The sequence below is a fragment of the Miscanthus floridulus genome, chromosome 1 (genome assembly GCF_019320115.1).
Source record: "Miscanthus floridulus cultivar M001 chromosome 1, ASM1932011v1, whole genome shotgun sequence".
Classification (NCBI taxonomy): Eukaryota; Viridiplantae; Streptophyta; class Magnoliopsida; order Poales; family Poaceae; genus Miscanthus; species Miscanthus floridulus.
The window spans coordinates 36564782-36589011 of NC_089580.1; the positions used below are offsets into that span (position 1 = coordinate 36564782).

The window sequence follows — 24230 nt, forward strand, 5'->3', positions numbered from 1 at the left end:
GGTGAGATAAAGCTGCTACGACTGGACATTTCTTCTTTCTTTTGCTGAGCACAGCAGGTTTTGGTTTTCTTTTGACGCTGTTTCGTGTCATATTCTTTTAGCTGAGACCACCAATACTGTGTGCTTGCGTTGAACCTGCTCTCAAGGCTCCAACTGGATCCTTCTGCAAGCACCACGCATCGCATTCGCACGACGCGCCGGCAGCAGCCCGGCGCTCCGCGGGCCTCCACCCCACGAGGCCACGAGGGCCTCACGCGCTCTCCGTCGCGATCCGGCAAAGCCCTGACGACTCATGCCCAGACAACCAGCCTCAGCCACTGACACTCCGGGCCACACGAAGTGCCGCGTCACAGGGACCCACTCGTCATAAGGCGGCTGGCGCTCGACAGGCGGAGACAACGAGCCAGATCCGATTGCAACTACTACTAGTTTGCTACCCAACCCGGACGACCAGAGTAAAAATTACGAAAGGAACTACGCTTGCCAACGCACAACGGACAGCGCGGCGGACGGCGACACCCTTCTCATCTCGCCCCGTCTCCTCCAGGGGCGGCCGCTAGAAATACTCCCACGCTGACGCGCTCGCACGAGCCGCATCGCATCCGTAGCATCGGGATCCCTCTGGCCTCAGGGACCGGGCTGCCCAGCCGCTCGATCGACGTCAGCGAGGAGGCTGGTTCGGTTGGTTGGATCGGAGGCGCGGCGACCGGCGATGGGGGCGCTGTCGCGGCCGGAGGAGGTGCTGGCGCTGGTGAAGCTGCGGGTGGCGGCGGGGCAGATCAAGCGCCAGATCCCGCCCGAGGAGCACTGGGCCTTCGGCTACTCCATGCTCCAGAAGGTCTCCCGCAGCTTCGCCCTCGTCATCCAGCAGCTCGGACCCGAACTCCGCAATGCCGTCAGTACCAACTCGCTTCACCTCCCTCTCTTTTTTTTTTCGTTCCACGCCACACGAATTCGTTTGCGCCGCCACTTGGAGTCCGATGCGTGGCGCCTATGATTTTGTTCGCTTTCGTCCCAACAATTTTGGTGTACGCGTGCGCGTGCGCGCGCTCCGTGTGGTGTTTTAATGTCTGTTGTTGCGATCGCGCAGGTGTGCATCTTCTACCTCGTGCTCCGTGCCCTCGACACCGTTGGTCGGTAGTCTCATGCCCTTACGCTAGTGCTATTGTTTTTTAGCTTAAGCTATGATGTTTTTGGAATGTTTTGAGGGGGGTTGTGATTATTAAGTGCTAATTATTTGACGGCTGTAGAGGTTCTCGTTCTAACAGTAATAAATAAACTATGTTCAATGACTGCAGAGGATGACACTAGCATCCCGACCGAGGTGAAGGTGCCCATCCTCCAGGAATTCTACCGGCACATCTACAACCGCGACTGGCATTTTTCGTGTACGGGATCTGTCCTCTGAATATACGGCTCTAGTTCACCAAAAATGGGCCTTGTCGTTCTTTTTCTAGAAGAGATGCCGGCTGATGTGTGTGGCTGTCCTTGCAGGTGGAACAAATCACTACAAAGTGCTGATGGATAACTTTCACCACGTATCCACAGCCTTCCTGGAGCTTGGTCAAGGGTAACTTTATTTCTTCCCTGACTACTTCCCCAAGTCCTTGCTGTCCTTACTTTGATAATTTGACAACTTTTACAAGAAGTATTTGACTTTTCTAACTATCGAGCTTTAACTTGGTAGTACGGTAATATATTGCTTGGCTTTGAAATCATTCTCTCATTATCAGACTGCACGAGGGAGCAAATAGCCAGGTTCTGATAGTTACACAAGCAGACAATTTGCATGAGGATAATGTTTGTCTTTATACTTAAACAAGAAAGTGTGCAGTTCCCTATATTGAATTTAATGCACAGTGATGTATTGTCCAATACTGGTGCTGTATCTAAAATCAACCATTTCAGGACTAGTTTTTTTTTAATGTTGTCATAGTAATACTAATACAGAATACGTGCTTGAAGTTTTATCTCCTTTTGATTTTCTTGTCAGATATTACTTTAGTAAATAGCCTTGTGGTAAATAACTATATTTTGTTTTCAGTTACCAAAAGGCAATAGAAGAAATCACTAGGCGAATGGGAGCAGGAATGGCAAAATTTATATGCAAGGAGGTCCGTTAACGTATATCCATTATAGTATCCAAGCGTAGTCACAGACTCACAGTGCTAATATAAATAAACTATATGATTATTTATACTGATGAAACATTGTTATGGTATGTAATACTGTCGTTGCATCATTTTAGCATTTTATAGGATCTGGATGTTTTTGTCAGGAATATCATTATGAGTTTTCATGACTTAAGAATGGAAGTACGCCGCGTGTATAATGAGTATAGTAGTGTCCTTGAATGAACGCCAATTGCATTTTACTTGCATCCAATTCATGACCAAAGACCACTTTTCATGCCAGCACACCGTTGTGCCACATTTCTCTGGTTACCGCTCAACATGCAACTCCAGTTTCTGGATGAGTGGATACCATATCAATGGGTTGTCAACTTGTAATTGTGACCGCTTCTCTATATGAAAATATGTTTCCAGGCTTTGCGGCTTTCAAACATGTTTCCATTACATTGTATGTCATGATAAAACTCTCATTGATAGCTTGTGGCTATCATCAAACATGCAGCATGGTTTAGATGGATCTGGATAAATAAAAATTATCTGCTGTCACATTTTCATGGTATATAGTCATACATGCGGAAAAGTGATTTTATATCCTGCATTGAGTATAAGGCAGCAAGGAAACCTTTATTCTTTCAGTGAGCATTATTTAGTAGTCCTTGATTCATGGGAAAACAAGGAGAAAATCCATGTGCTGGTTACACCTACAATTTCTATATATGTGTTGGTTCAGTATTTCTCTGAACTGATGTGAAGTGTCCTTTTTTATTTAGGTTGAAACTGTCGATGACTATGACGAGTATTGTCACTATGTAGCCGGGCTAGTTGGTTATGGACTTTCCAGACTCTTCTATGCTGCTGGGACGGAAGATCTTGTTCCAGACTCACTGTCAAATTCAATGGGTCTATTTTTACAGGTATGTTAATTGTTGTGAATGAATCAACTGATCCATTTTTTGCTCCCTGTGTGAAATGGAATTTCTGTTTTAACAATTTGTGTCGCTAACAATTATTTGTCATCAAATTGCAGAAAACTAATATAATTAGGGACTATTTGGAGGACATAAATGAGATACCAAAGTCTCGCATGTTCTGGCCTCGAGAGATATGGAGTAAATATGCAGATAAGCTTGAGGTACACAAAATATTCAACTTGTTTTTACTGCAATTGAGTAGCTTCACGTATGGCAAATGTTCTAAGACTAAATTATCACACATCCAGCAATATTTCTTATTTCATGATATGTGTTATGTGTTCTACCTGTTGGGGCCTGGGGGAGTCCATAACTGCTGGTTATAGACAGTAGCTCAAATATTATAGTGAACAATAAATAGTCAGATGTTATCTACCTAGTTAACCTTATTATGCAGGTTGAACTTTTTGCTGTAGTAATAAATGTTTTTTCTGTGAAACCAGGATTTCAAATATGAGGAAAATTCCGAAAAAGCAGTACAGTGCTTGAACGATATGGTGACTAATGCACTAATTCATGCTGAAGAGTGCCTTCAGTACATGTCAGCCTTGAAGGATCATGCCATTTTCCGTTTTTGTGCAATACCCCAGGTACATAACTTGTTTGACTTTATTTTGCCTATTGAGGACCTAGTTTTTCAACGCTATTCTGGTGCTCCATTCGTAAATCTAGTTCCAGGTTGAACACTGTTATTTAGAATTGTAACTCAAATCTACACATAAACCCTCTCTCAAAAAGTACAATTAGATGTGTTTGTAGCTCTGGAAAACAATGTTAAAGTCTGCCAGTATTCGTGGAAACTACCTTATAGTCCAGAGTATCTGAGTTAAAAAAGGGTTTAACTTAAGACTTGTTAATATATCTGCTTTTGTCAGACAAAGTGTACCAAGATTAGCGTTGTCCTTCAAGCATGTACTTGTGGTAATTGGACAAGGTTCTCAAAACTGTTATACTATCTTTTTCCTGGAAATACCCAAAGCCTTTGTATTTTAACTACTTAAAGTAGTTACTGCTTGGAATAATAGTTTAGCGTTATGGTCTTATGGAAAGCCTTTTTTTTAAAAAAAAAATCATGTTTCATAGCTGAGGAAACTGTTAGATTTTTAGACTCAATCGAAATATGGTATTCTGCTAAGTTGCTCTGCGAGCTTTCTTCTAAAAAATCTCATTTGTGGGGAAATCTAGATTGCATTCCTGGTTTTTTTGACTGATCAAGAATGATTCTCCATCTATCTTGGTCAATTATTTAATTTTGTTTTGCATGTTATATACTTTGCTCCTCAATATATTCTTGAAAGTATTTCCTCCATAGGATACTAAGTTGCTATTTCCTCTTTCTAGATAATGGCAATTGGAACATGTGCTCTTTGCTACAATAATGTGCATGTCTTTAGAGGAGTTGTAAAGATGAGACGTGGTAAGCTACTTTTGTAAGACACACTGTACTTCTCCGAGACTCATCTGTCTTTACCTCACAGAAAATGCCTGTGTGTTCTTGATTATATCACCTTGTCGCACGTAAGCTTGATGAAATCTATTTTGGAGTTCTGCAAGTGCTTTGCTTTTTGTATGTATATTAGTATATACTACATCCCAAGAGAACATATTATGTTTCCTTGATTTCTTTTGATTACTGCTATGTGATTGGTGTTTGATCACTGATGCAATGCATGTTATGCTTTAGGGAGAAATATGTGTCTCTATCACAACCTCACACCCTTTATTTATAAGAGGCACAGAAGTGCAATTTGAAACATGCAGGGCACCTACTATTGTTTATGCATCTGTTTTGGTTTTGTGGAGAAACATATGCACATGAATGGGGCTGTTTTATCCTTTCCTTACTTTTTTTTGGGGGGCAAGTGGATCTGCATCTTACAATTGCCTCTGGTTCATAATCACTAATATAACTAGTATAAAAAACTCCTAGTTTCTGTATCTAATTACTCCCTTTCTTAACATCATGTGACTATTCTATTACTCTGTTTTGTGTACATAATTACCTGACACTTTTTTGCTCTTAGGTCTCACAGCACGAATAATTGATGAGACAAACTCAATGTCAGACGTCTATACTTCTTTCTATGAGTTTTCTTCTTCATTGATAGAGTCAAAGGTACACTAAAGTACTGATTGTTGATGCAGCCAATATGGAGTCTAGTTGCCTTTATACAAATGGAACATCCATACTATTTATTTATAGCATTCCTTTGTATAATAATTTGATAGGATGTAGGTTGATCCGAACGAACTCCACTTAATTGGCTGTTCGCTTGCCACCACTCTTTTGGTTTGTGGTCAGTAAACCATGAGAACTGTGTTCGAAAAAAGTAAATCATGAGAACTTGGGTGAATTAATCAGTCAACCCAACCTGAGCTACTTGCACCACAACAAAATTTATTATATCCATCATCCATCAATATCGTTGTATTGGAAGGGCGGGCCTGGTGCAAGCGGTAGAGTCTTACCGCCTGTGACCGGAAGGTCCCGGGTTTGAGTCGTGGTCTCCTCACATTGCACAGGCGAGGGTAAGGCTTGTCACTGACACCCTTCCCCAGACCCCGCACAGAGCGGGAGCTCTCTGCACTGGGTACGCCCTTTTTTTTTAATATCATTGTATTGGCATTCTATCATGTTCCCATTGAATCACGTAAATAACTACACAAACATCAGTTTAGAAATTGTTCGGGGGGGGGGGGGGGGGGGGGGTATATGTTAACCAGTTGACCATTTAGACTACATGTTTAGGTTTCGACCTTGAAATCCTTAATCAAGTTCTTCACTCCCACTGTCGTCTACAGAACTCGCCATTGATTTAAGCTGGCAGTGTGTTAATGCTGTCCTAATGGATAAGTATAAGTTTATTTAGAGCAAGTTGCCAGGTCCTGACCACCTTAGTACCATTCTGTGTCTCATTCATGGGGTCAGTCATGGCCTCTAAACTCTAGAAGGCTTCTGGTTGCTGTTCGAAACTTGATGCATATCTGGTCTATGTTCCAGATTGATGACAATGATCCAAATGCTGCTCTGACACGGAGACGTGTGGATTCAATAAAGCAAACTTGCAAGTCATCTGGTTTGGTAAAACGGAGGTACGCCAATAAGAGTTGCACTTCTCTGTTTGGCATCTTCATCCTGGATTCCTGATTGTCTGTCTTGATTCTGTAGGGGATACCATTTGGACAAGTCACCTTACAAGCCCATGCTGGTGAGTAACCCATAATCTGTAAATTCATTTTAGCATGCTGCAATATAATTTGTCAATATTCTTCTGTGATTTCCTCAGATCATGATTGTCCTCGTGCTGGTGGCTATTCTTTTCGGGGTACTGTATACCAAGGGATGCACTTCTAGCTGGCCTTTTCCTATGGAGACTTGAGAGAAACTATGCCAATCTGGTATGGCAAACAATTTGAACAATTTAAACCACGTTGCTTTGAACAATTTTCATTTCCCCCGAGGCTGACTATATTGCGTTACTGGTTTTGTATAGGTCCTTTTTGTACTCTGTAGTCTCCCAAGGATGCAGGAAATTCGGAAGTACTGGCTGTATATCGATATCGTTATGGCAGCATGCTACTGCTTCCATGACTCCGTTGCTGCTCTCAATGTGTTTGTTCATTTTATTTTCTTGCGCGGTGTATGGTTTGAAGCTGTTTTAAGTAAAGGAAGAAAATGCCACGCGACATGTATCCTACGAACATGTGTTTCTGTTCAGTTAGCAGTGGGCACACTGTATAGTCTTGTGTTGTGTTGACATGCCTTGTTTTTCAAAGCTGACGTGTTTGTGTTTACTAGAATTGTGTAGTGGAGAAATTTTTTTTGCCGCGTTGACCTTGAGCAGTCACTCCAAATTTACACCGTCAATAATATGCGAAGATTACGCCTCCTATTTTCTTTCAAAAAGACACTACGCCAGCAGTAATATGAGAAGATTACCCCTCTTGTATTTTTTTCATCAAAAAGATAATATGCTAAGATATCGTGTACCAAGTATATGCATAAAGTACCTAAAATTGATGCGCAGCCTGACAATTCCAGAACAAATATCATACCGACCTGGCCAAGCTGGCCACTGTACCTCTATTACATCATGTATCGACGACGATGGTATATTGCTCGTAAATGAGTACACGATATAAATAAAGAAAGCACTAACAAGTAGAGACATCAGCAATGCCCAACAAACATACAATCCTTCTGATGAATAATCAACTGCAATGTAAGGCATTTCCATTTTTATCAGTGGTATAATAATAGCAACGAGACCACCAGAAAATATTAACCAACAACCGAATAATACACATCATCCAAAACTAAGTAACATGAGCAGCGAAGAACATCCCAACTACCCCCACATCGGCAATAACACTCGGTAACAAATAATAGCTCAGCACGAGAAAACTGAGACAGCAATAACCAATAAGCCAATAACCAACCTTCAGTAAGGTATATGGGGACTTTCTCCAGCACCATACCAACCACCCTAGGGTTGACTAACTCAACATCTGTTTTCGGTTAATGCCAACAGAACACATTTCAGTTCAGTTCTCACTTGACTAGGAATCAGTATCTAGTCCCAGGAACTACTTGCACCTCCACCATAGCCGCCGCCATATCCACCACCACCACCACCATAACCGCCGCCACCATATCCACCACCACCGCCGCTGTATCCTCCTCCACCGCCTCCTCCCCTAAAGTCCCGGTCACGGCGGAAGTCACGGCCACCAAATCGAGCACCACCTGATCGGCGATTTCTACCACCACCACCACCGTATGAAGAATGGGCAGCATAGTGCTCAAGCCATGTTGGAACCTCTTGGTTAGCCTCCTGCATTAGATCACATAATGGCCTTGCTAGCGATAGGTTGCCCTCATTGAAAAAGGCAGTAGCTCGACCAGATTTCCCCGCTCGTCCTGTCCTCCCAATACGATGAACATAGTCATCTATATCATTTGGGAGGTCAAAATTGATGACATGAGCAACGTGAGGTATGTCAAGTCCACGAGCAGCCACATCAGTTGCAACAAGTATGGGTGTTGCTCCACTCTTGAAGGACCTCAATGCATACTCTCTTTCCTGCACAGACAAAGCACAATGATATTATGGTAAATATCACGGTATTTCATCATGTGCCATGCAAGAGACTGAATACAGATTTTAGAGAGATGTAATAAGACCAAAATGAATGAAAATATTGACCCCATGTGTGGAATGGTACGTTTAAATATCAATTGCATCTGCATGCCTTGAGAATACCAAATCTGATATCTTATTTTCATAAATCATTTGGTGACCGATTCAAATAAATATACAAGATGTCCATTTTTGTAGCATCTTCCTGTTCACGCAGTAAGAAAAATGCCTACATGATGACTTGCTGATTTACCATCTAGAATGAACTGCAACTACAATTGAAGGAGGCAAGTCCGAGCTCTGCTGCACCTGTTGTGTTCGGTCACCGTGAATGCTTGTTGCAGGGAACCCGTTTTTAAATAGCCAGTCCTCCAGAGCATCAGCTCCCCTCTTTGTCTCCACAAATACCAAAGTAAGAGATTGCTGCAGACATCAGAACAAAAGTTGGTGGAAAATTACTGAGATCGGATTAACTATGGTAGTCTACTGTAGTGAAATAGAATTCACAGAACGACACTACATGACTCAAAAGTAAATTGAATCATATGTTGACAAAAAAGCTCTAAATATCTATTCCCTCCATTCCAAATTGTAAGACGTTTTGGCTTTTCTAGATATATAGATTTTGCTATGTACTTAGATATACACTGTGTAGATGCACAGCTAAAGCAATATATCTAGAAAATCTAAAACATCTTATAATTTGGAACGAAGGGAGTAGTACCTTTCCATGGGTGCCGTTAGCTTTTTGTGCGTGAAGAAGGTCCATAAGGTAACTTCTTTTGTCTGCCTCAAGAACAAACTCAACCCTCTGAGCAATCAAATCAGTACTGGAACCAACTCTTCCAACAGCAAGGAATATGTTAACCAGTTGACCATTTAGACTACATGTTTAGGTTTCGACCTTGAAATCCTTAATCAAGTTCTTCACTCCCACTGTCGTCTACAGAACTCGCCATTGATTTAAGCTGGCAGTGTGTTAATGCTGTCCTAATGGATAAGTATAAGTTTATTTAGAGCAAGTTGCCAGGTCCTGACCACCTTAGTACCATTCTGTGTCTCATTCATGGGGTCAGTCATGGCCTCTAAACTCTAGAAGGCTTCTGGTTGCTGTTCGAAACTTGATGCATATCTGGTCTATGTTCCAGATTGATGACAATGATCCAAATGCTGCTCTGACACGGAGACGTGTGGATTCAATAAAGCAAACTTGCAAGTCATCTGGTTTGGTAAAACGGAGGTACGCCAATAAGAGTTGCACTTCTCTGTTTGGCATCTTCATCCTGGATTCCTGATTGTCTGTCTTGATTCTGTAGGGGATACCATTTGGACAAGTCACCTTACAAGCCCATGCTGGTGAGTAACCCATAATCTGTAAATTCATTTTAGCATGCTGCAATATAATTTGTCAATATTCTTCTGTGATTTCCTCAGATCATGATTGTCCTCGTGCTGGTGGCTATTCTTTTCGGGGTACTGTATACCAAGGGATGCACTTCTAGCTGGCCTTTTCCTATGGAGACTTGAGAGAAACTATGCCAATCTGGTATGGCAAACAATTTGAACAATTTAAACCACGTTGCTTTGAACAATTTTCATTTCCCCCGAGGCTGACTATATTGCGTTACTGGTTTTGTATAGGTCCTTTTTGTACTCTGTAGTCTCCCAAGGATGCAGGAAATTCGGAAGTACTGGCTGTATATCGATATCGTTATGGCAGCATGCTACTGCTTCCATGACTCCGTTGCTGCTCTCAATGTGTTTGTTCATTTTATTTTCTTGCGCGGTGTATGGTTTGAAGCTGTTTTAAGTAAAGGAAGAAAATGCCACGCGACATGTATCCTACGAACATGTGTTTCTGTTCAGTTAGCAGTGGGCACACTGTATAGTCTTGTGTTGTGTTGACATGCCTTGTTTTTCAAAGCTGACGTGTTTGTGTTTACTAGAATTGTGTAGTGGAGAAATTTTTTTTGCCGCGTTGACCTTGAGCAGTCACTCCAAATTTACACCGTCAATAATATGCGAAGATTACGCCTCCTATTTTCTTTCAAAAAGACACTACGCCAGCAGTAATATGAGAAGATTACCCCTCTTGTATTTTTTTCATCAAAAAGATAATATGCTAAGATATCGTGTACCAAGTATATGCATAAAGTACCTAAAATTGATGCGCAGCCTGACAATTCCAGAACAAATATCATACCGACCTGGCCAAGCTGGCCACTGTACCTCTATTACATCATGTATCGACGACGATGGTATATTGCTCGTAAATGAGTACACGATATAAATAAAGAAAGCACTAACAAGTAGAGACATCAGCAATGCCCAACAAACATACAATCCTTCTGATGAATAATCAACTGCAATGTAAGGCATTTCCATTTTTATCAGTGGTATAATAATAGCAACGAGACCACCAGAAAATATTAACCAACAACCGAATAATACACATCATCCAAAACTAAGTAACATGAGCAGCGAAGAACATCCCAACTACCCCCACATCGGCAATAACACTCGGTAACAAATAATAGCTCAGCACGAGAAAACTGAGACAGCAATAACCAATAAGCCAATAACCAACCTTCAGTAAGGTATATGGGGACTTTCTCCAGCACCATACCAACCACCCTAGGGTTGACTAACTCAACATCTGTTTTCGGTTAATGCCAACAGAACACATTTCAGTTCAGTTCTCACTTGACTAGGAATCAGTATCTAGTCCCAGGAACTACTTGCACCTCCACCATAGCCGCCGCCATATCCACCACCACCACCACCATAACCGCCGCCACCATATCCACCACCACCGCCGCTGTATCCTCCTCCACCGCCTCCTCCCCTAAAGTCCCGGTCACGGCGGAAGTCACGGCCACCAAATCGAGCACCACCTGATCGGCGATTTCTACCACCACCACCACCGTATGAAGAATGGGCAGCATAGTGCTCAAGCCATGTTGGAACCTCTTGGTTAGCCTCCTGCATTAGATCACATAATGGCCTTGCTAGCGATAGGTTGCCCTCATTGAAAAAGGCAGTAGCTCGACCAGATTTCCCCGCTCGTCCTGTCCTCCCAATACGATGAACATAGTCATCTATATCATTTGGGAGGTCAAAATTGATGACATGAGCAACGTGAGGTATGTCAAGTCCACGAGCAGCCACATCAGTTGCAACAAGTATGGGTGTTGCTCCACTCTTGAAGGACCTCAATGCATACTCTCTTTCCTGCACAGACAAAGCACAATGATATTATGGTAAATATCACGGTATTTCATCATGTGCCATGCAAGAGACTGAATACAGATTTTAGAGAGATGTAATAAGACCAAAATGAATGAAAATATTGACCCCATGTGTGGAATGGTACGTTTAAATATCAATTGCATCTGCATGCCTTGAGAATACCAAATCTGATATCTTATTTTCATAAATCATTTGGTGACCGATTCAAATAAATATACAAGATGTCCATTTTTGTAGCATCTTCCTGTTCACGCAGTAAGAAAAATGCCTACATGATGACTTGCTGATTTACCATCTAGAATGAACTGCAACTACAATTGAAGGAGGCAAGTCCGAGCTCTGCTGCACCTGTTGTGTTCGGTCACCGTGAATGCTTGTTGCAGGGAACCCGTTTTTAAATAGCCAGTCCTCCAGAGCATCAGCTCCCCTCTTTGTCTCCACAAATACCAAAGTAAGAGATTGCTGCAGACATCAGAACAAAAGTTGGTGGAAAATTACTGAGATCGGATTAACTATGGTAGTCTACTGTAGTGAAATAGAATTCACAGAACGACACTACATGACTCAAAAGTAAATTGAATCATATGTTGACAAAAAAGCTCTAAATATCTATTCCCTCCATTCCAAATTGTAAGACGTTTTGGCTTTTCTAGATATATAGATTTTGCTATGTACTTAGATATACACTGTGTAGATGCACAGCTAAAGCAATATATCTAGAAAATCTAAAACATCTTATAATTTGGAACGAAGGGAGTAGTACCTTTCCATGGGTGCCGTTAGCTTTTTGTGCGTGAAGAAGGTCCATAAGGTAACTTCTTTTGTCTGCCTCAAGAACAAACTCAACCCTCTGAGCAATCAAATCAGTACTGGAACCAACTCTTCCAACAGCAAGGAATATGTTAACCAGTTGACCATTTAGACTACATGTTTAGGTTTCGACCTTGAAATCCTTAATCAAGTTCTTCACTCCCACTGTCGTCTACAGAACTCGCCATTGATTTAAGCTGGCAGTGTGTTAATGCTGTCCTAATGGATAAGTATAAGTTTATTTAGAGCAAGTTGCCAGGTCCTGACCACCTTAGTACCATTCTGTGTCTCATTCATGGGGTCAGTCATGGCCTCTAAACTCTAGAAGGCTTCTGGTTGCTGTTCGAAACTTGATGCATATCTGGTCTATGTTCCAGATTGATGACAATGATCCAAATGCTGCTCTGACACGGAGACGTGTGGATTCAATAAAGCAAACTTGCAAGTCATCTGGTTTGGTAAAACGGAGGTACGCCAATAAGAGTTGCACTTCTCTGTTTGGCATCTTCATCCTGGATTCCTGATTGTCTGTCTTGATTCTGTAGGGGATACCATTTGGACAAGTCACCTTACAAGCCCATGCTGGTGAGTAACCCATAATCTGTAAATTCATTTTAGCATGCTGCAATATAATTTGTCAATATTCTTCTGTGATTTCCTCAGATCATGATTGTCCTCGTGCTGGTGGCTATTCTTTTCGGGGTACTGTATACCAAGGGATGCACTTCTAGCTGGCCTTTTCCTATGGAGACTTGAGAGAAACTATGCCAATCTGGTATGGCAAACAATTTGAACAATTTAAACCACGTTGCTTTGAACAATTTTCATTTCCCCCGAGGCTGACTATATTGCGTTACTGGTTTTGTATAGGTCCTTTTTGTACTCTGTAGTCTCCCAAGGATGCAGGAAATTCGGAAGTACTGGCTGTATATCGATATCGTTATGGCAGCATGCTACTGCTTCCATGACTCCGTTGCTGCTCTCAATGTGTTTGTTCATTTTATTTTCTTGCGCGGTGTATGGTTTGAAGCTGTTTTAAGTAAAGGAAGAAAATGCCACGCGACATGTATCCTACGAACATGTGTTTCTGTTCAGTTAGCAGTGGGCACACTGTATAGTCTTGTGTTGTGTTGACATGCCTTGTTTTTCAAAGCTGACGTGTTTGTGTTTACTAGAATTGTGTAGTGGAGAAATTTTTTTTGCCGCGTTGACCTTGAGCAGTCACTCCAAATTTACACCGTCAATAATATGCGAAGATTACGCCTCCTATTTTCTTTCAAAAAGACACTACGCCAGCAGTAATATGAGAAGATTACCCCTCTTGTATTTTTTTCATCAAAAAGATAATATGCTAAGATATCGTGTACCAAGTATATGCATAAAGTACCTAAAATTGATGCGCAGCCTGACAATTCCAGAACAAATATCATACCGACCTGGCCAAGCTGGCCACTGTACCTCTATTACATCATGTATCGACGACGATGGTATATTGCTCGTAAATGAGTACACGATATAAATAAAGAAAGCACTAACAAGTAGAGACATCAGCAATGCCCAACAAACATACAATCCTTCTGATGAATAATCAACTGCAATGTAAGGCATTTCCATTTTTATCAGTGGTATAATAATAGCAACGAGACCACCAGAAAATATTAACCAACAACCGAATAATACACATCATCCAAAACTAAGTAACATGAGCAGCGAAGAACATCCCAACTACCCCCACATCGGCAATAACACTCGGTAACAAATAATAGCTCAGCACGAGAAAACTGAGACAGCAATAACCAATAAGCCAATAACCAACCTTCAGTAAGGTATATGGGGACTTTCTCCAGCACCATACCAACCACCCTAGGGTTGACTAACTCAACATCTGTTTTCGGTTAATGCCAACAGAACACATTTCAGTTCAGTTCTCACTTGACTAGGAATCAGTATCTAGTCCCAGGAACTACTTGCACCTCCACCATAGCCGCCGCCATATCCACCACCACCACCACCATAACCGCCGCCACCATATCCACCACCACCGCCGCTGTATCCTCCTCCACCGCCTCCTCCCCTAAAGTCCCGGTCACGGCGGAAGTCACGGCCACCAAATCGAGCACCACCTGATCGGCGATTTCTACCACCACCACCACCGTATGAAGAATGGGCAGCATAGTGCTCAAGCCATGTTGGAACCTCTTGGTTAGCCTCCTGCATTAGATCACATAATGGCCTTGCTAGCGATAGGTTGCCCTCATTGAAAAAGGCAGTAGCTCGACCAGATTTCCCCGCTCGTCCTGTCCTCCCAATACGATGAACATAGTCATCTATATCATTTGGGAGGTCAAAATTGATGACATGAGCAACGTGAGGTATGTCAAGTCCACGAGCAGCCACATCAGTTGCAACAAGTATGGGTGTTGCTCCACTCTTGAAGGACCTCAATGCATACTCTCTTTCCTGCACAGACAAAGCACAATGATATTATGGTAAATATCACGGTATTTCATCATGTGCCATGCAAGAGACTGAATACAGATTTTAGAGAGATGTAATAAGACCAAAATGAATGAAAATATTGACCCCATGTGTGGAATGGTACGTTTAAATATCAATTGCATCTGCATGCCTTGAGAATACCAAATCTGATATCTTATTTTCATAAATCATTTGGTGACCGATTCAAATAAATATACAAGATGTCCATTTTTGTAGCATCTTCCTGTTCACGCAGTAAGAAAAATGCCTACATGATGACTTGCTGATTTACCATCTAGAATGAACTGCAACTACAATTGAAGGAGGCAAGTCCGAGCTCTGCTGCACCTGTTGTGTTCGGTCACCGTGAATGCTTGTTGCAGGGAACCCGTTTTTAAATAGCCAGTCCTCCAGAGCATCAGCTCCCCTCTTTGTCTCCACAAATACCAAAGTAAGAGATTGCTGCAGACATCAGAACAAAAGTTGGTGGAAAATTACTGAGATCGGATTAACTATGGTAGTCTACTGTAGTGAAATAGAATTCACAGAACGACACTACATGACTCAAAAGTAAATTGAATCATATGTTGACAAAAAAGCTCTAAATATCTATTCCCTCCATTCCAAATTGTAAGACGTTTTGGCTTTTCTAGATATATAGATTTTGCTATGTACTTAGATATACACTGTGTAGATGCACAGCTAAAGCAATATATCTAGAAAATCTAAAACATCTTATAATTTGGAACGAAGGGAGTAGTACCTTTCCATGGGTGCCGTTAGCTTTTTGTGCGTGAAGAAGGTCCATAAGGTAACTTCTTTTGTCTGCCTCAAGAACAAACTCAACCCTCTGAGCAATCAAATCAGTACTGGAACCAACTCTTCCAACAGCAAGGAATATGTAATCAGCAAGGAAATCTGAAGCCAGCCGCTGCGCAACAAATTTATGATATTTTCATTAGCAAATCCAGCAAGCCCTTAGGCAAACCTTTTCTTTTCCACTTCATGCAAGAAAGCTAAAATTATTGCATACCAATTATAACTATTATAAGGATACAACAACTGAAAAAAATATATATTTATATTCTAATTGCAAGTGCAATTAATAAACTTGTAGTAGTAGTAGCCAAAATAATTTCTGACCATATCTTGCGATATTAAAAAATGCTGATATGCATGCATTTTTAGCTTACACAGGTTCTGTAAAATGGAAATAGGCATCACTACAGTTGCTAGGAATAAATGATGAAAAAAAAACTTGATTTCAGGTCCTGCCCATTAACTTTGCAACACTGAACATGACATATCTTCATCAGGGAATGATAATTTTAACAGGCAATAAGTGAGCAAAGTTCCAAGTTCCAACTACCTCAGCAACTAACCCAGATTGCTAGGCATCTAATTCAATAAATAGTAATGGTGTAAACATTATGGAGTTTGACATATGATTGAAGCTAGAAGTGTGAATATGGAAAAATACCTGGATTTCTTTTGGAAAAGTAGCACTAAACAGCATAGTCTGCCTCACACCACGAGGGGGCATATCCATCTGCTCAACAATCTTGCGGATCTGTGGCTCAAAGCCCATATCGAGCATTCGATCAGCTTCATCAAGAGTTAAGTACTTTATCATTTGCAGTGACACTCTGGCTCTCTCCAGCAGATCCATCAAACGACCAGGAGTTGCCACAAGGATTTCTACACCCCTTTCCAGTTCCCTCAGCTACAATAACAGATCAGTACACATTTAACATCTATGTTGTGCAAAAATTCTCATGCAAATATGCTATGGCCAGCACCATCCAATTAATTGCTGATAACTTAGAAGATGCAACCACTTCTGAAATGAGTTCACTTATTTACAGCCAGTATAGTTTCTGCACTAGCTTCTACAGACGAAAGGCCATTACAACGATTTGTTAGTAATAAGAATGGGCTAAAACCCTGTGTCATATATAATTGACAATCTTTTTATTTTATTCTAATACTAGATACTAGAGTTCTTAGGTTTAGCAAAGCTGTTCCTACCCTAAGCCTCCTAATCCCATACAATTGCACACACACAAAAAAAAAGTGATAGCATGGAAGTTTTTTCCCCTATCAGATGTGCTTCCTGGTCCTGAGAATCTTGTTGACACATAGCCATTAACTTAACTACAGAAAGTATGCACAGCTAATTTCAGTGATATATTAGAAAAAAAAAGGAAAAGGATCACGGAAAGCACAACTAGGATTGTTTGGAAATTTTCCATTTCAGTGTGGTGAATTAAAACCAGTGTCTATTAACACCATGCATTGCTCTTTGGCTACTTCCTAAGAATTATAATTAATTGATGCATCATTGCAAGCTAATCAGCATAACTATCACTATGTTTTATGCTATCAGACAAGACAAGCGAACTTGATATGCCAACAAATCAAACGAATTCAGGGAGGCAACCAAAAAACTATGAGACCCATCATGTAATTATCAATGTGAACAAAACTTATATTTCAAAAAAAAAGCTAAACCTGCTGATGTATTGGTGCTCCACCATATGCAACAACCACCCTCACACCTGTTTGGTATGAAAACTTCCTTGCTTCTTCATGAATCTGAGGTTACATAAAATAAAGAATCAGAATCAGAAATCAAATAAAAATCAACAATAAGAAAAGAAACAAAAAGGATAACCTGAACGACAACATACTTGCATAGATAGCTCACGAGTAGGGGATAGTATCAGCGCCAGAGGGCAAGCAGTCCTGGAACCTCGCCTCTGGGGTGGCCTTGAGTCCCTTGACTTCAAGATCCCACTAATGATAGGGAAACAGAAGGCTGCAGTCTTTCCAGACCCTGTCTGTGCACAAGCCATGAGGTCCCGACCTGCATTGGCGATAGGAATGGCATGTCGCTGTACCGGTGTTGGCTTCACATACTTGCACCGCCGTATGTTCTCATTCACTGCATCAGCCAAATCAATCTCTGCAAAGGTATTGACTGGTGGAGGGACGTCATGGCCACTTGTCTCAACAGGAATATCCTCATAGGCGTCAAAATTGATGCCTGTATTATCCTGACTCTGGAAATCAACATCCGCAGCCTCGGTGTTGGCAAAAGGGTTTGGTTCACGGTCTCTACGGTCCCACCCAGGTCGGGAGTTCCAACCGCCGCCTCGACCGCCACCACCCTGGCGAGGACCAACTATGGCGCTACCACCGCCACCGCCACTACCACCAACAGTAGGGCCTGCCCAACGAGAGCCGCCACCAACAGCTGAGTAACCAGAAGGCTGCACAGCAGCAGGCCTTACGTCAGCTGGTGCAGGAGCTGCAGCAGGCACTGCTTTGTTCTCAGGGAGAGGACCACCTGAGCGGCCACGAAGGTGGGGAGGAACGTACGCGCTGAGGGTGGGGCGCGAGTTCTGATGATTAACAGCAGGGGCAGGGGCATTAGCAGTAACAGTCGCGGGCGCCGATTCCTCGGCGTTCGCAACTGAATCAGCCCATGAAGATCGCATAATTTTGCAAAATGTCTTTGATGAAGTCGCTACCAGTGATCGCTAAAACCTGGAAATAACAGAAATAAAACAAACAGTCAGACATAAAGAGATAACGTAGAGCATGGCAAACACTTCTCAGAAAAAAAAACGAGGATCTCAACCAAATGGCTACTTTTTCCTTGATGAAAAAAAATCAAAACAAATAATAACAGGGGTGGATCCAGTAGAGGGACATGGGTGTACACATGTACGCCCAATAATTTTTGCGAAAACTTCGAAGTTAGGAGGTTTGTTAAATAGCTAAATAGCTTTAGGTTAGGGTTTCGGTGCTCAGCTTCGCACAGCAGGAAGGGAAGGGAAGGGAAGGGAAGGGAAGGGAAGGGAAGGGAAGGGAAGGGAAGGAGTGGGAGTACCTGGTGGGTGCTCGTCGCCGGCGAAGAGACCAACAAAAACCTCAGCACCTGGCTTAGGGCGGCGGCGGTCCACCAGTCGTCGGAGAGCGAGAGGGGGCGAGAGAGAGAGAGAGAGAGAGAGCGAACGAGGAGGGACGCAGAATATCCCGACGGAAGAGGGGCTGCAGCTTATGCAGCGACGGCGTAACAAAAAAAGAGCGCACCCGCACGGGCACGTGTACGGGCCTTACTCTCTGGGCCTTCTTCTGGGCCGTTTTTTTCGAAATTTCTGTTTTCTTCATTTTCTTTTGCAAATTTCGAGTGAGCTCTCGAATTGGATTTTGACCTTCAAACAAAATTTATACATTTGCCTACACACCCTTGGATTTTGTTTTTTCTCTTCTCTTTCAGGTGAGAGCTTGCTCGAATTGTATTGATCACTGTAAGTGCAATCAAGCTCTAAGTGGGTTTTGGTGATGTTGACCACATAATTAAAGGACTAATGACTTTGACAAGTGTTTGACAGCATATCTTTAATCGTGGATGCAAAGAAACAAAGGAGGAGACCCCCAACTCGAATGGATGGCTTGCAACGGCTCCAAAGAGCTAGTTTAATTCATTTTATATTTTGAAATTGAGTCACAGGACAAGTCGTACTATCAAGGGGGATACTAATGGTGTGCTGGGTGAAACTAAGTACTCAAAACTTCATCTACATCTCAAATAATCCCAGCCACAAAAAAGCCAGCCGAGCTGAATTCTTATCTGCTCTGACCTGCGCGGAACCTCCGCGCTCTGGCGTGGAACCTCCGTATCCTAACGCGGAGGCTCCAGGGTTTGACAGACCTGATCGTTTTGTGGGTGACGTGGGTGGTATTTATACCATACCCCTTCGCCCCCAACAGTCATCTTCTCCATCCTTCATTCCTGACGAACAGAAGCTCTCTCTCTCTCCCAAGCTTAGTGCTCCCAACTCCCTTGCTCAAATCTTTGTGATTCCTTGAAGGATTTAGCTCTAGAGAGTGTGAGAAAGCTCGAGAAGATTCTTCTCCTCCGTTCTTGTGCACTTGGTGAAGTCCTAGCCGCTTGGTGTGTTCGTTACTCTTGGAGCTTGGCTCCTAGACGGCTAGCGATCGCCTGATAGCTCCCAATCCACTGTGGTTGAGCACCAAGAAGTTTGTATTATCCTTTGTGACTTAGTGGAACCCTCTAACCTATTGCCTTGGTGATAGGTTGGAGAAGAGGAGCTAGTTGAAAGAGACTCCATAGCCTTTGTGGCTAACCTCAATAACGTGGACGTAGACAAGCCTTTGTGGCGAGTTGAACCACGAGATAAATTCTTGTGTTCACTATGATTGCTGTTGTTGTTTCTATTGTGATTTGGATCAATTTTTAGGGTTTTCATCCGATCTACAAATTCCTCATCTTCTAGGTGCAACCGACTGTTTGGATAGCTCGACATACTTCCCAGGAAGGCTGGTATTACATTCGATCTATTTTTTATTCGTTAAATTCCATAGTAGATCGATTTCATACTCTGACCCCCGGAGGTTCCAGCTCAGTCCTGGAACCTCCGCGCTCAAACTCGAATGTTCCACGTTCTGACTGTTTTCATAAGTTGATTAAATTTTAGAAAAAGGCCTATTCACCCCCCTAGGCCACTTGCTAGATCCTTCCAATTGATATCAGAGCAGGCTTCCTCGTCATAGCACTTAACCATGTGAGGAAATGACAAGTCCTAGAGAAAGGTATCGGAGGAAGATGGAGAGGACCGCTTTGAGGATGTTCCTAGTGAAAAGGAACCTGAAGCTCTAAGGATGATCCCACAACAGTGCTTGAGCGACTTCCAAAGCTCAAGCTTGGTGCTAAGGGATCCTCTAAGGGAGACAAGCAAAGGGACAAGAACAAGAACAAGGAGAAGAAGAAAGGTGCAATCAAGTCCACAACCAAGCAGCGAGTCAGAGAATAGATGATGAGTACAGGCCCGATCTTCCGAGAGGTAGCCGGTAAATTCGATTTGTGGAGATCTCGACGTTGGCGATCCGGCTTCAAATCAGACACGATTCGAACCCTGCAACCGTTACACCACCGCTCCGTTGGTTATCAACCAAGCACAACTTGATTGACCTCGCCAAAAAGGCTTTTCCTGCAAGCGAATCGAAGAGCACAAGCAAGAAGGTAAAACACGCAATCTGAAATTGCAAATATGAATGACGTGAATTTCAATAGAGGATTCAAGAACTCGGTTCCAAAGGACTAATCGACATAGTGGAGGAGATCAAGAACGGGGGCCCTGGATCACTGTAAAAGGATTTGTCACCACAGTTACAATGAACGATTCAGTTTCTCGATGGAAAACTAAACTCTAAACAAAACCTAATTGTGTAGCAGCGGCGGCGGCTGTGTTTATAGTCTAAGACTCGACCTAGGGTTGGGGACGACCAGGGGTTGGGCGCCCACAACTTGGGCTTAAGGCCCGACACGATACATGGCCAAGTTGGCCCAAATAGGTGATGTAGCACCTTGCCGTGGTCACACAGAATGATCCACGGACCTTCTGGAGCTGGGACTAGATCCAAAACGACGGTGTCGTCGTCCCCTTTCCAACGCATCCAAGAACGGCCCGTTTCGATGTCGTATGAGAAAATTATGACCGAAACAGTGACGACGTGTCTGCTGAATCCGAGGGTGACGTGGCAGCTGAGTTGGGAACGAATTGCAACTTGGGGAAGACCATGGCGTCGGTGTGTCCAGCGTGGCGATGTCCTTATCATCCTCCCCTTCTCGAATTGGAGTCGTCCTCGACTCCATCTTGGTGATATCCTCATCATCCCCTCCTTCTAGAATTGGAGTCGTCCTCGACTCCATCCCATCATCAACGAACTCCTGCAAAAGGTTAGTGAGAGCAGGCAATGCACCAGACATAAAAGGTTGACAAAACATAGTATAACATGGTGTATCAGGATTATCACATAACTCAGCAGTAGCAGAAGTTGTAGCAAGAAAAGCACCTCCTTCTAACTTAATCCCATTATGTTTAGCAATGTCTGTTGGAGGTTTATTTTTGATCTCATTAGCATGTTTAATAATATCCGTAGGAGACAAAGGCAGCAATGCAATTTTCTTGTCCTTATGTATGATAGTGTATGTATTAGTTCTACCATGGTGTAAAGCATCATTATCAAATTTCCATGGGCGACCTAACAAAATGGAGCAAGCTTGCATAGGGACAACATCAAAATCAGCAGTATCATGATAAGAGCCTGTGAAAAAGCTAATGCGTGCTGATTTAGTTACCTTAGTCTTACCACTATTATTGAACCATTGAAGTTTATATGGATACGAATGTTGTCGTGTGGTCAAGCCAAGCTTGTCAACCAAATCTGAACTCATCAAGTTGTTGCAACTCCCGCTATCAATGATAGTGAGAACACGACAACCTTGCACAATGAGATACATGTGGAATAAATTGTGGTGTTGGATCTTCATCTCTTCTTCATGTCCCACATGTGTACTCAACACACGCTGCATAAGAAGGCTAGAGTAGTCCGCGGCAGCAGCCACGGAGTCAATGGTGATGGCCTCCTTGTCTTGATCGCCCTCGGTGGGATCTACATCAATGTTAGCAGCAAGGACTAAATCATCTTCAACATCACTAGCACTTACATATTCATCCTCGGTAGCAATGAAAGCGCGACGACTAGGGCATTCCTTCATGACATGTCCCATGCCTTTGCATCAGTGGCAAATGATTTTAGAGCTAGACGAGGAGAAGCTAGTAGAAGCACCCGGAGTGCCACCTTTCTTCAGCTGTGGAAACTGCACATTAGACAATTTACTTACCCCGGAAGAAAATGGAGGTGTAGATGGCTGTAGTGCAACAGGAAGCTTGGGCGTCTTCGGCTCAGAACGCTGCTGAAAATTCCTCCCATTGTTAGACCTGAAAGGCTGGTGTTGTTTGCGTCCCTGTACTTCTCGTTCTGCCTTAATAGCAAGATGATACAATTGGGAAAAATTGTGCCATTCTTTGTAATCAAGTATGTTCTGTATATCATGGTTTAAACCACCAAAAAATCTAGCACTAGCATCATGATCATCTTCATTTATACCACAACATGCTAAACCAATAAGCAATTCTTGATAGTATGCTTCCACTCCTTTATCACCTTGTTTTAAAGTTTGTAGTTTCAAACGTAAATCACGTTGGTAATAAGGAGGAACAAAACGAGATGTCATACGTTGCTTTAAAACATTCCAAGTTTATGGTACAGCAGCAGCATTATTGGCATTGCAAAGATCACTCCACCAGAACAAAGCAAAATTAGTAAACTCACTAGTAGCAAGTCTAACTCTATGCTCAGTAGGAACATTATGAGAATCAAATTTTTGTTGAACAACAAGCTCCTAATCTAAATATACCTCTAGATCAACATTACCAGCAAAAGGAGGTAGACTAAATTTAATTTTAGCAAAAGGATCATTATTACCATGATTATTACCTGCCATACCGCGACGATTGAAGTTGAGGCGGCGACGGGCACCACCGTCAGCATACGCATCTTCATCACCAAAAGCATCCGCATCTTCATCATCAGCACGATAAGGTGGAGGGCGTTGCTCAAGCTGTTCAATGCGGGTGACCAGATTGTTCACGTTGCGCGTCAGCTCGGTCATAAGATTGCGTTGTTCAGTCATGAACGTTGCAAGCTCGCCTTTGGACACGCACTCATTGAAGTCCGTCGGAGTTCCTGCCATGGTTAGAAAATAGAAAAAGACAACACCAAAGTATTATCCCTATCAACTAAAAGGAAACAAGTGGTGGTGATGGTGGTGAAAGTGGAATGCAAAATCACAAGCGGCTTACCACCGTCTTGCCTGTATTCTTACCAATGCCAAACAGGAGCAAAATCAAAGTGGCGAAGCAATCTGTTGTTGAGCGTGGGTAACAGTTGCAAGATGAACCTGTGCTGACAGAAGAATATGTGGAGCTATGGGTAGGTACACAATATGACAACAAGAATTAGCAATTAACGAGTGCAGAGTAACGATTGTTCAATCCGGATCCAAAGTACAAATCACAGGTGCTGGCTAAGACGTGTCGAGACGTAGCGCAACAAGGTGAAAACAAAGGACGATCGAAAGAACTCACAGAACAAGCAAATAGCCCGAATTTCTCCTTTTTCCTGAATTTTTTCTCGGATTTTTCCAAAAGGCACTAGTAGGAAACAAAATTGTTTGCGCGGCGGCGAGAAGTTACACAAGGCGGCTAGCGGGGCAAGTCGAGTAATGTGGTGGCTTCGACTTGTTGTTTGGGAACGGTGGATGGGATAGCGGCGGAAAACAAAAATCACAGCAACGGGCGATTGAACTACGACCACGAACACAATCCTAAACCAGCAACAAGACTCGACTACGGACACAAACTCAACAACACGAATCTGAAACGAAATTGCAAAGGCACAAAGGGCAATAGGACAGCGGAAATTGAAATATTTTTGGGTTTTTTGTGGACTCTAGGTAATGAACAAATATGAATCTAAGGCAAACGAGATTATACCTCGCGGTAAACCTAAAA

At 42.6% G+C, this 24230-nt stretch overlaps 4 protein-coding genes and 2 long non-coding RNA genes across 6 annotated transcripts; 3 read left to right on the top strand and 3 right to left on the bottom strand.

Annotated features, from left to right (window-relative positions):
- Positions 1 to 464: 464 nt before the first annotated feature.
- LOC136482421 (squalene synthase 8-like) lies at positions 465 to 6861 on the top strand. The gene is made up of 14 exons (XM_066479662.1): positions 465 to 895; positions 1091 to 1133; positions 1299 to 1388; positions 1495 to 1570; positions 2045 to 2114; positions 2903 to 3046; positions 3160 to 3264; positions 3547 to 3693; positions 4445 to 4520; positions 5128 to 5219; positions 6105 to 6196; positions 6273 to 6312; positions 6391 to 6502; positions 6598 to 6861. Exons 1-13 carry the CDS (start codon positions 713 to 715, stop codon positions 6481 to 6483), a joined length of 1251 nt encoding a protein of 416 aa, XP_066335759.1. The 5' UTR covers positions 465 to 712; the 3' UTR covers positions 6484 to 6502; positions 6598 to 6861.
- A 428-nt stretch (positions 6862 to 7289) lies between these two features.
- Positions 7290 to 9324, bottom strand: LOC136510257 (DEAD-box ATP-dependent RNA helicase 37-like). The gene is made up of 4 exons (XM_066504775.1): positions 9272 to 9324; positions 8969 to 9128; positions 8554 to 8667; positions 7290 to 8187 (listed from the first exon to the last, which is right to left on the bottom strand). The coding sequence occupies exons 1-4, from the start codon at positions 9322 to 9324 to the stop codon at positions 7678 to 7680; spliced, it is 837 nt and encodes a 278-aa protein (XP_066360872.1). The 3' UTR covers positions 7290 to 7677.
- A 52-nt stretch (positions 9325 to 9376) lies between these two features.
- LOC136482511 (uncharacterized) lies at positions 9377 to 10149 on the top strand. Its single transcript, XR_010765111.1, has 4 exons — positions 9377 to 9484; positions 9561 to 9600; positions 9679 to 9790; positions 9886 to 10149. It is a non-coding gene; the product is annotated as an uncharacterized lncRNA (long non-coding RNA).
- A 428-nt stretch (positions 10150 to 10577) lies between these two features.
- On the bottom strand, positions 10578 to 12612 carry LOC136510275 (DEAD-box ATP-dependent RNA helicase 37-like). The gene is made up of 4 exons (XM_066504788.1): positions 12560 to 12612; positions 12257 to 12416; positions 11842 to 11955; positions 10578 to 11475 (listed from the first exon to the last, which is right to left on the bottom strand). Exons 1-4 carry the CDS (start codon positions 12610 to 12612, stop codon positions 10966 to 10968), a joined length of 837 nt encoding a protein of 278 aa, XP_066360885.1. The 3' UTR covers positions 10578 to 10965.
- Positions 12613 to 12664: 52 nt separating this feature from the next.
- LOC136482561 (uncharacterized) lies at positions 12665 to 13437 on the top strand. The gene is made up of 4 exons (XR_010765130.1): positions 12665 to 12772; positions 12849 to 12888; positions 12967 to 13078; positions 13174 to 13437. It is a non-coding gene; the product is annotated as an uncharacterized lncRNA (long non-coding RNA).
- Positions 13438 to 13865: 428 nt separating this feature from the next.
- On the bottom strand, positions 13866 to 18835 carry LOC136482334 (DEAD-box ATP-dependent RNA helicase 37-like). The gene is made up of 7 exons (XM_066479572.1): positions 18677 to 18835; positions 17472 to 18330; positions 17293 to 17376; positions 16262 to 16504; positions 15545 to 15712; positions 15130 to 15243; positions 13866 to 14763 (listed from the first exon to the last, which is right to left on the bottom strand). Exons 2-7 carry the CDS (start codon positions 18279 to 18281, stop codon positions 14254 to 14256), a joined length of 1929 nt encoding a protein of 642 aa, XP_066335669.1. The 5' UTR covers positions 18282 to 18330; positions 18677 to 18835; the 3' UTR covers positions 13866 to 14253.
- Between the last annotated feature and the right edge of the window lie 5395 nt (positions 18836 to 24230).

Excerpts from the sequence above, each read along its gene's own strand:
- LOC136482421 (XM_066479662.1), top strand. The coding sequence starts at position 713 with ATGGGGGCGCTGTCGCGGCCGGAGGAGGTGCTGGCGCTGGTGAAGCTG. Across the intron at positions 2,115-2,902 it reads CAAAATTTATATGCAAGGAG|GTTGAAACTGTCGATGACTA; the intron begins GTCCGTTAACGT and ends TTTTTTATTTAG. Across the intron at positions 5,220-6,104 it reads CTTCATTGATAGAGTCAAAG|ATTGATGACAATGATCCAAA; the intron begins GTACACTAAAGT and ends TCTATGTTCCAG.
- LOC136510257 (XM_066504775.1), bottom strand. The coding sequence starts at position 9,324 with ATGACTGACCCCATGAATGAGACACAGAATGGTACTAAGGTGGTCAGG. Across the intron at positions 9,129-9,271 it reads ACTAAGGTGGTCAGGACCTG|TCTAAATGGTCAACTGGTTA; the intron begins GCAACTTGCTCT and ends CTAAACATGTAG. Across the intron at positions 8,188-8,553 it reads ACGGTGACCGAACACAACAG|GAAAGAGAGTATGCATTGAG; the intron begins GTGCAGCAGAGC and ends TTGTCTGTGCAG.
- LOC136510275 (XM_066504788.1), bottom strand. The coding sequence starts at position 12,612 with ATGACTGACCCCATGAATGAGACACAGAATGGTACTAAGGTGGTCAGG. Across the intron at positions 11,956-12,256 it reads CTAACGGCACCCATGGAAAG|CAATCTCTTACTTTGGTATT; the intron begins GTACTACTCCCT and ends TGATGTCTGCAG. Across the intron at positions 11,476-11,841 it reads ACGGTGACCGAACACAACAG|GAAAGAGAGTATGCATTGAG; the intron begins GTGCAGCAGAGC and ends TTGTCTGTGCAG.
- LOC136482334 (XM_066479572.1), bottom strand. The coding sequence starts at position 18,281 with ATGCGATCTTCATGGGCTGATTCAGTTGCGAACGCCGAGGAATCGGCG. Across the intron at positions 17,377-17,471 it reads CTCGTGAGCTATCTATGCAA|ATTCATGAAGAAGCAAGGAA; the intron begins GTATGTTGTCGT and ends ATGTAACCTCAG. Across the intron at positions 15,244-15,544 it reads CTAACGGCACCCATGGAAAG|CAATCTCTTACTTTGGTATT; the intron begins GTACTACTCCCT and ends TGATGTCTGCAG.